Source organism: Crocodylus porosus, unplaced genomic scaffold, assembly GCF_001723895.1.
Source record: "Crocodylus porosus isolate Cpor-Errol unplaced genomic scaffold, CroPor_comp1, whole genome shotgun sequence".
Taxonomy (NCBI): domain Eukaryota; kingdom Metazoa; phylum Chordata; order Crocodylia; family Crocodylidae; genus Crocodylus; species Crocodylus porosus.
The window spans coordinates 404,020-414,135 of record NW_017728935.1 but is presented as its reverse complement, the minus strand read 5'-3'; the positions used below and the strand labels follow the sequence as shown (position 1 = coordinate 414,135).

Here is a 10,116-nt window from a genome sequence, read left to right as displayed (position 1 = left end):
CAGAGGAAAAAGGCTGTAGGACTTGATTCTTCTTGCTTTTCAGCTTACTGCTTTGCTTTGGTTGCACACCAAAGATCATGAAAGCTTTTGCTGTAAAATCCTTCCCAATGAGGGGAGAAAAACAGACTGGCTGCCAGACTTTTTTTACACTAGACTGATCTTAAGACCAGAGGGAGGTTGAATTCTGTTGTTCTCTTTCAGCGTACAGATTACCTGTCTTGTTGTGCGGCAATATGCCCGTCCTAAAATCCCTACAATAACCGACCATTAATTGATTTACTACAGATTCCAGGGTTTTGTTAGGGGAAAAAAATAAGCACTTGATCTACTGCAGTAAGATCCAGAAAGAGGCTAGAGGTCAGAGGCCAGGAAGCCATTATTGGTTTTTAAATGAGCTTTGGGTGACTTATTGTATTGAACATTCTTCCACACTCTCTCTCCTTCACTGTAACAACTGCTTAGACTAATTGTTTCATTATGGGAAGCTTTTTTTCTCTGGACAAGGGAGGGAACAAGCTTTAAACCCAACTTTGCCAATGCTGCAAGGTTGGCGCAGAACTCCTGAAAGTTTGACGTGGAGAAGATTAAAAGAGTAAACAGGAAACAAATGACTGAGCGGAGATAAAATGGACTTAAAGACTGCCCTACCTCTCCCAACCGTTGGGAACAGAGTCTGGTGTAGAGCACTGTTCTCTTTAGATGTTGCTTTCTTCTCTTTGCAGCACTCCCTTTGTCTATTAAAATCCAGTGAATCCTCATCTGGAATGAACTGGGAAAGATGGGCAAGTGGCAATAATACGCTATAATTAATGAGCATAATATCGGAGCATCTTGCTAATGATAAACTAGAAGGCAGCAGAAACTTGGGAATTTAAGTCTTTTGCAGAACCTGGGGAAAGCCGGCGGCTCCGTCTGACTTCTGTCTGTCCCAACTAAGTTGAAAGGAATCTAAAGGAGCTTAACTTGGGAACAGAGTGCCGTTTTGCTATTGTGGTTACCTACCACAAGCACACTTAACACATCTGCCGGAAGAATGGGTGCAAGACTCTCATTTAATGCTCAAACATGGCATATGCACAATCAAAAGAAAACAGATGCATCCCGGTACCTGGTTTAACCAATGCTAGAGGTAGTAACATTAGGATACATATACATATACATACACACACAGTAAGAGATTACCTTCAGAGCACCTGTACAGAACATAACAGGATACAGACAATAATACTATGGTTGACACCTTGACACCTTGACACGAGATCAGCCTTTTGAGTTGGTCTTGAGTGAAAGGTAGGGAATAGACTCCAGCTATAGGAAAGTGAGCTAAGCGTGTATTACAAACTCCATCTTTTCATCCTACCTGAGGATCAGCAACTTGCCAAGTCCTGCCGAGGATGGTATTTATGCCAAGTCGCATAACGTTTATTTTTAAAGTCATCGCATGCTGTGTCTATGCTTGGCCTGCAAAGCATAATATACGTAGAACGCCACACGCGCGCACACACACAATAGCCATTTTTAAATTCTTCACATTAAATAGAACCTCTGCTGTCAGTTAAGTTTCTTCAAGAAAGCAACTTAATGCACACTTATTCTCAAGAGCTCCCTTTCTTAGGAAGCAAAACATGGAAAACTGTAAGCGAAACAAAGCAGTTCCTAGGTAGCAACAAGCAGGACTGTGCACACAGAGCAAATTCTGTCTGGACCCAGCTTGGCTGCCTCCCTTGTGAGGAGCTCCATGCCATCCACCACATAGGATCACCTACGTTCCCACAGTAGATAAGGCAGATTGAAATTGTATTGACTTTGGCTGTAAGCGTGTCACGCAGAGTACTTCAGTACTGCTTACTGCCAGTCTTTTAGTGTACAACTGAAGACATGTACAATGGTAATTGCTGATTCTGGTCACTCTTCCACAGTGTTTGTCACAGCAATGGGGAGACTTCTCCAGGGCAGGTAAGCAGTTCAGGCACTCTGTTTCTAAGGATAGTTCTGCTCGTGACATGGTGAACATGTTCCACACTCATTTCAATGTTGGAAAAAATGGACCAGTTCCTGGGATGCGCCCAGTTCTGGGAGCAACTGACTGGTCTCTTTTGGCAACTAAGTTTTAGTGGAGCCAAGTACATTGCTACGCTTGAGCACCGCATCGTATGACAGACTTGTATGCAGAACCATCATCTCAACATGCCTCTCCCAAGTGGTGAAACAACCTCCTTTAAAGGAGGAGCAAAACAACCAGCTGTTCAGCTTCAGCACAGGCCTTCAAGCTCCCTCATTCAGCAGCATTGGTGGTGGCCGCAGGAAACTGCGTAAGCACCCTTCCTAATTATAGATGGAGCAGGAGGCAGAAGGGGACATTGAACTGGTCCCTAAGCCCAGTCTGTAAAGTTTTCTCTGTAATGTCACAACTCATCCAGACTAAGTATGCTTTGATCTATTAAAGTTTTTAAAATGCCTTTAGTGAGACCAGAGAGCTGATTTTTAGGAAGGGGAACAAGAGGGGCAAGAGTGGCATCTGTGGAAGTCTTAAGCAGTGTTTTTCCTTACCTGCAGCTATTAACGTAACAAGTACAAAACGGATCTAAAATCAGAAATAGCAGCCATCTGCCTGCTGTCTTCCAGATATGTCCATGCTAATGTGGCCAAGAAGCTTCTTCAATTGGAACACTAAATCCTAATGAAAACCAAGAAAGTCTTAAGGTAGCTTAAAATGAACTGTGAAATGGCTTCTACCTTAGAACCGTATTCCTATTAAGCGCATTGCTTGAGTCTTCACTAAGACGAGAGGAGGAGACCTGCAATACAAGTTAACAGGGGAATTTTGCTGTGGTGCAGGCTGCCGATAACATTTATCTGATATACTCCTCCTCGGAGATGCCCGGTATGTCTTCATCTGTAGCTTCCTCCAAGTCGGGCAGGTTGCCCCAAAGCAGTAAGTTCACACCTGGGGGGGAAAAAAAGCATTGTAAATAACTTATTTGAATTCTGACCTAGTTTGGGATTGGAACAACTACTGAATACATTGCTACCGAACAGATGGGACCTGGTGTTCGTAAAAGCTATTAAACAATTTTCCACTTGCATGTGGTGGTGTTTGTTTTTTTTTTTTCCTTTTTTGCAACCTCTCTCTGAAACATCCCTTTGAGCTGCATTTTGTAGCAACAAGTTGCTGCATGAAATCACGTAGTAAGTGGTAATCCTCATGCCTGGGTTATTTTTAATTGTATTAATTTGACACAGGTAACATTGAAGAGATTTAAACAATGTTTTCTCTTGTATAGGCATGTTGAAAAGCTGAGCCCTTTGGGGAAGACTCAAGGCAGCCTTTCGTGAATGCGTAGCATGCAAACCGTAACTAGCTGGGTAATGGGAGATGGGGTTGTTGAATCCTAAGAGAAGCTCTGGTCACAACCAATACAAAGCTTATAGGGACAAAAAGCACAAGTTACACGGGGTCACAGTGACAACGTGGCTCATCTCGGAATGACTGCTCGCTGGAGGGCTGCCTAATAGCATAGTGGAGCAACCAGCACCAATATAAATAGCAGCCTGTGGCTGTGCTGTTTATACCACTTTGTGTTTGTGCAGGTCACAGTGGAGTGTTGCCTTAGAAAATTGTCTCCAGTCAGCAAAGGGGTAAGAGCAGAGTCTCTGATTAAGACAAGTCTCATGGTTGTGGGGGAGGCGGCAAGGGAAGGTCTGCATAAAGTGACAAAATAAGACATGTCAAGACTTTAGATATTTAAAGCTAAAGCTGTGCGAGTTTTCTAGTGCAGCATTCCTTCTCCAAGTGTGTTAGAAAGCCAGTTCACTACAGTGTCTTCATGCCTTAATTGCACATGCTAAGGCCCCGGTCGCACTCTCATTTAGGTGACATGAGATATGATCCCTAGGCCCAACAATGGCACCTCTTGACCTGCCTCATGTGCGTGGAAGGAGGCTTGACTTGGGACTGAGGATCAGAGTCCAATTGTGCCCTTTGTCCTTGCCATTGCAAGGGGACCCTGAGATCATGACCTCAGGCTCCCCCTCTGCCAGCAAGTGTAAAGCTGGGTGCCTGCAGGTCCAGGGCACAGGATAGCAACTGACTGTCAGTCCCAGCCCTGCCACGCATTCAACCTAAGGCACCAAGCAAACAACCCATAAACATGTTCTGCATTTTTATAGCTGGTTTGCCATTTTTATGATGCCCTAAATTGGGTACACATGTAGTACTGTTGCTATTTATGCCAAGATAAACATGTTAATTACATAATTATGACTAATATGCCATAATTGTGTTAATTGGCATAAATGTAGGGTGTAGAGGAGGCCTAATAAACACTACTATAAAAAAAATAAGTTGCTAGTTACAATTCCTAAGAATGCAAGCTGGAATTCCCAGAATCCAAAGTACTCCTTACCAGAGGAGTCCAGTCTGTTGATGCCAAAAACCGCATGGCTGTGAAACATCCAGAAATGCCCATTATTACAGGAGAGCAGACAGGGCTTGCATGGAGCAATCACATGGTAACCTACAACATTACCGCTAGAACAAACAAGAAACACGGTCACAGTAGTGCAAGTTCATGGCTGAAGGATGGTTTGAACAGAAGAGTCAACTAAAAGTTTAATATTAAACAAGAGCAATAGTTTTGCTAGGCAAACCAAGGTAAGTTTTTAGATAAGGAATTTTATTTAATGGCAGAAAACTAGCAACACTAATACAATCCATAGTGATATGCAAGTCACTCCAGTTGCGATTTTTTTTTTTTTTTTTAAATTTTTTCTTAGACCTAAATTGCGCAGTAGAATTTCCCGACACTATTTTTTATTTCTGATGGCACAAAGTAGCCCTATGAAAACGCTATCTAAGATTTAAATGCTATTAGAAGCTAGGTTGATGTATCCAAGTCTCATTCTACTCCTATTAAATTCACAGGGACTGCTGTCATAGATTTCAGTGGAAGCAGGGCTGGAAACGTGGTGATCAACCACAACTGGCTCTCTACACTCCCAGCAGCACACCCTATCGGTATGTGCGCTTTGTGTTACCAGCATCTGGGCAAACCAGATTTCCTTGCTTCAAGTTTCTAAAACAAAATCCCACACCTCTTTGTCTTTTAATTCCAGAAGCCTTCCCTTACTTGAATTTGAGCCAGCATAAAGCTGATGATGACTTCTTTTAAATAGCACTAGTATTTAGCTTAAAAAAAAAAAAAAAAAGATGTTGGCACCTTTAACTATAGGGCATTAATAACGTATATGTAAAAAGCTTTCAGACTTTTCAGCATGGCATCTTCTATCTACTTGTGAAGACTCAATCCACCACCAGGACATAGTTATTTAGGTTTAAATAAACTAGAATAGGTTCATAGGAACCTAGGGCTGAGGGGACCTCACACGATAATCTATTCAAGCCCCCTGCTCAAAGCAGGATGGTCCTTGACTAAACCATCTCCATCAAGTGTCTGCCCAACCTGCTCCAAGGATGGAGATTCCACAATGTAAGAGCATTTCAAGGGCAGGGGAGAGGGGGGAATGTTCTCAAGACCATCTGTAAGCCAAAACACTGTTTAAAAGTTAAGCAAGCATTGTCGAGGGCTTCTTGTAGGACGGCCTGACAGTCACCCCCAAGTTTACCGAGCTGGGCTCTGGCTGAGCAGCGCTCAGTTCATGGCCCTACTGTTTCCATGTTAGTGGCTGGTTGGTACGGAGATGTGCTACAGCACATGCACCTCTTACTAGGTGCTCGTACAGTTACAAGAGTTGCATTAAAATGACATAACTTACCATTTTAAACATGCAATGTTCTTCAGCTTGCACTTGCAGATTTCAGTGAAATAGCAGCTTCCAATGAAGTCAACAGTACTGCAAGAAGGAATATTATCATAGGAATGGCTTGGATGTTGTTTGTATCGGCTTCACACTTCCCCTCCTCACCCCACCCCCATAATCTAGAAGTCCACAAGCCAGGGTTTTAATGAAGTTCTAATGTTTCCATTTCAATTTACAAATACCTAATTAACATCCGATTCACTGATTCCTAAATAGTCCACCAATGACTCCTGAACTGTGAGGCTCTCCTAGTAGCACACAATTCACCAAGAGAAGCACTTTCAGCAGTTCTTTTGCAAGTGAATAAACCAAGTGTAGTTAAGATGGTTTTTCAATTTGGAAGGAGTGTGTCCACACATTTAAATATAGTAGAGTAGCTGATCCACTCCCGGTTCCAACCTTTACTTAATTCACATCACTTTTTTTTTCTCCCCCAAGTGTCTCCACGTGGACAAATCTCAGATTAGTCCGTGGCTCTATAACACAAATACAATGGACATCTTTTTTTTTTTACCCACTTCTTTGTTTGAAGTTGTTCTATATGAGATGGATCTAGACTTATTTCTGAGGAATGTCCCACTTCACCAAATGCTACGTGCTGCCAGATCCTTTGTGACAAGGGTAATCGCTACCGCACAGACCAAGAGAGTCCTCCACAAAATTTTTAGCTGGTATGAACCTTAAGCGATCAATGGGATTTGATTTCCTTAGTTATGCATGTTATTTGTCCCCAGCAAAACCAGATGCAGATTGCTTGGCAGTAAACTTTTAAACAAAAAAATAAAACTCTGTTTTTGACCAAAAGCCCGACCACCTCAAAGTTTAGCGTGACCTACAGGGAAGTGTCCATCAGTTTCTTTAAAATCCAAGTAATCTGGGGGAGGGGGGTTTTGTGTGTGTTAGTGTTATTTCCTCTGGTTCCTGAAGGTAAGGCTGAAATAGCTGAAACCAGCGTGTTGGCATAGGGGCCTCGGGATTTCCAAGATCTAGTCATTAACAATTTCTCCTTCTGCCTGTCAAGCTGCTGATTTTTATAGAAAATGTGAGCACCTCCTGGAAACCTGGGCTCTGCTGCTCCAGCTATGATGTGGCAGCATCGGTGGAGGAAACATGGTTCTCTCTCAGGGGCAGTTTGCAGCGTAGACAGGACTAGTGTCAGGACTTAATATCTTTACAGTCTTGTTTATTTTCCTTTTAAATGTTAGCTAACATGACCAAACTGAAGGTTCATTTCAATGAGGCAGGCAGAGTTAATGCCTACTGAGTTACTTCATAGAAGAGGTATTGAAAGCAAAACAGTAACACAAGATAGGATTCTTTAGTTGCATTTCAGTCATAAACTCCTGTTCAGCAAGACTCTCTCTCTCCCGGGGAACAGGCTCTATCAACAGACGTTTATTTTTAGTTGTTTGTTTTTTGTTTCAATTCAAAATAAAAATACCCGTCATTTTGCAGCAAATGGATCTTTATTATTTTACAGTTTGTCTTTTGGTCTGGCTTGTACCAGATTTTGTCCTGGTTTTTCCACAGTTAGTTATTGATGAAGCTCCACTAGTCTGAGCACTTGCAGAGTGGATCCAGGGAGCCACCAGCCTTTCAATTAGTGTTGTTTGGACCCTGTTCTGAGCTAGCACATGATAATGGTTTCCACTAAGACCTCCACTTTTTTAGAGCAGTATCAATGGAAGAAAGCACACAATTTGTGAAAGAGGGCCAGCTTTCCTCCACCCCCAGCTATCTACTATTTATGGGTTTGACTCTCAACTGTTTGAGAGCATCAGAACTTTACTGGCCTGGAAATCTATCTGCATGCTTTCTCCTATGCAAAGGAAGTTTGAACTTCTGTTCTGCATGTGTGCACGTTTCCTCTTCTGTTCTACTTTCACAGTTCAGTCTCCGCTTGCACTAAACCACTCAGCCCTGACAGGTCTTTCCCCTAACCCCAAGCTGCTCTGCACGTCACAAGTTGCAGCATAAGAAAAGCATGTTCCAGTAAATCCTATTCTAAGTCACTTGAATGCATCTATTTTAACTTCAGGCTGCAGAGTTTGGCTTACTGAGTTTCAAAACCTCGTGGCTGCAGTTAGCATTCTCCTCTTGCACAATAAGTTGTGGCTTATGCCACTGGTAACCATGTAAATCACTGTCACACTTTTTTTCATCTAATCTTCTATAAAGACCCTTCAGAAGCATTTTACCGGCATAGAAACATCATTGTAATAGCAGTCGAGTGCAAATACTATTAGCACAACTGTGTCTTCACGGGTGCAGCTTATTGTACCATCGTTGTACAGAAGGTGCAAATCCACACTGCTCTCGGCATACTGCTTTACTTTCTCTCCCTTTCCCAGGCCAGCCCTATGAATACGTTTCACAGGGTGTGCAATTACGTTGCAGAGCTCATTGCACAAGTTGGTAACTTAGGTCCAGTCTCCTTTGGAACTGGGTTTTCTCCCAGGACAGAATCATCTGTAGATGGCGAGTGTGGTAGATAGCAACGCAGGCTCCAAATCAGCCCTTCCTAAAACCCTAGCAGCTGGAAGCTGCAGAAAGTTCTGGACATGCCCTGTTCAACCTCCTCCTTTCGTTTTGGCACTGGGTCAATCAGGACCTGGGGTGTGATGAACCGTGTGACCCAGTAAATGGCTACTTTTATATTCAACCTCAAAAATCCCTGAAACGCATAAAAACAAAACTCTGTTACCATAAGCCATGTCCACGCTACGGGCTTCTGTCAGTACAACCTATTCTATCGGGGATTGTACCTCTTTGTACCCCTGGCTGGCAAAGCTGTACCAACAGAAGAGGGTAGCAGAAGCCTGGCAACTCTCAACTGAGTTAGCAGAAAAACAGCTCTATAGTTGGAGAACGTACTTAAAATGAAACTCTGTCATTACGTTCAGTTCTCCCTTTAACCCACACTTCTCAATTAACATACTGTTTTGAAATCGTCATGTTCTTAATATTTAAATGGGGTTACGTCCAAGTTCATTGTACAGAAGGTGCAAATCCACGTTGCCTTGACCATATTGCTTTCCTTTCCCTCCATCTCCCGGACCCGGCTTATTTGATTTATAAGTCAGATTATTATCCCGACTGATGCTGAGCTCTGAACACCAGGCTGGGTTCTTTCTGCTTCTTCCACACTACATTCAGTGATGCTGCTCATGCACCAGGCCCAATACAACTGTTTTTTTTCCTTGCTCCACATCGCTTCCCGGAGCATTAAAAGTAGAAGCCAAGTTGTGGGTATGAAGTAGAACAGATTGGGACTGAAACAAGGGGAGTTACGGGCATTGGATCAAGTGCTGCCTTTCTTCTGAAGAGCTTTCTGATCACCACGACGCCGTACACAGGGAAAACTTACAGCTCTATTTTGGCAGGCTGCACATGACATGCTAGTGATGGGCCCATCCATGCCCTTTGTCCTGTTCTCTAGGACGTAGTTTCTCAACCTGTGGTAGGTGTACCCAAGATGGAGGCAGGAGGTGCACGGGTACCCCAACACTCTCTCATCCTCAAAATGAGACGAAAAATGCAGTGCAATTTAAAAAATTAAGTTCCCCAGTACTAATTTGGTGTTCAACCCTCCTAACTTTGGCCAACATCCCCCCCAGCCCAGGTCCACACTGGAGTTGTGCACCCCTGGTGTAAAAGGTGGAAACCCCACCCACAGCAGCTCAGACATCTGTCCTATCACGGCCTTACATACACAGCCCCTCTTCCAACGTGGGGCACAAGTCAGTCTATAAATATAACCCCCCCTGCAAAATTAAGCAGTGGGGTACTTAACGTTTTCAGAAGTTAGGGGGTACTTGCTACCGAAAAGGTGGAGCCACTCGGCTCTAGGACAGCGATTCAAATCCCCCTCCCCGCCAGCTCTATCATTTTCCCTGCTTTTGGCGGGGGGGACATGCCCCCAAATCATTTATTTCTCCACCTGTGTCCCCCCAGACACGTCCACCTGCTGGGCAGGGGCGTGGGGGCAGCACGTGGTGGATCCTGGGGGGCTTTTAAATGCCCGGGGCGCTGTCCTGCGTGGGCGGGGGCCCGGGGCACTCACCCTGCGGGCGGGATGTCGGTGGAGAAGAGCTGCACGTCGGCGTCGGCCAGCAGCACGGCGCGCATGCCGCGCGAGCTGAGCACGTGGCGGCAGAAGCGGCAGCGCAGCACGGACACGCAGCGCTCGCGGAAGCTGCCGGACATGGCGACCCCACGCCGCCGAACGCCCCGCACAGCTGTGCGTTCGAAATGCCCAGCCCGCGCCCCATTGGGCCAGGCGGGCCCCGCCCCCGC

At 44.5% G+C, this 10,116-nt stretch overlaps 1 protein-coding gene across 1 annotated transcript; it reads right to left on the bottom strand.

Moving 5' to 3' along the window:
* Positions 1-1,026: 1,026 nt before the first annotated feature.
* On the bottom strand, positions 1,027-10,046 carry FAM72A (family with sequence similarity 72 member A). The gene is made up of 4 exons (XM_019546534.1): positions 9,884-10,046; positions 5,776-5,853; positions 4,407-4,531; positions 1,027-2,947 (listed from the first exon to the last, which is right to left on the bottom strand). Exons 1-4 carry the CDS (start codon positions 10,024-10,026, stop codon positions 2,853-2,855), a joined length of 441 nt encoding a protein of 146 aa, XP_019402079.1. The 5' UTR covers positions 10,027-10,046; the 3' UTR covers positions 1,027-2,852.
* Between the last annotated feature and the right edge of the window lie 70 nt (positions 10,047-10,116).

What these genes read in the sequence shown, in the direction of transcription:
- FAM72A (XM_019546534.1), bottom strand. Translation starts at nt 10,026, where the DNA reads ATGTCCGGCAGCTTCCGCGAGCGCTGCGTGTCCGTGCTGCGCTGCCGC. An exon ending in AACATTGCATGTTTAAAATG is followed by an intron (nt 4,532 to 5,775) that starts GTAAGTTATGTC and finishes TGTTTGTTCTAG; the next exon opens with CGGTAATGTTGTAGGTTACC. An exon ending in CAACAGACTGGACTCCTCTG is followed by an intron (nt 2,948 to 4,406) that starts GTAAGGAGTACT and finishes TTTCCCCCCCAG; the next exon opens with GTGTGAACTTACTGCTTTGG.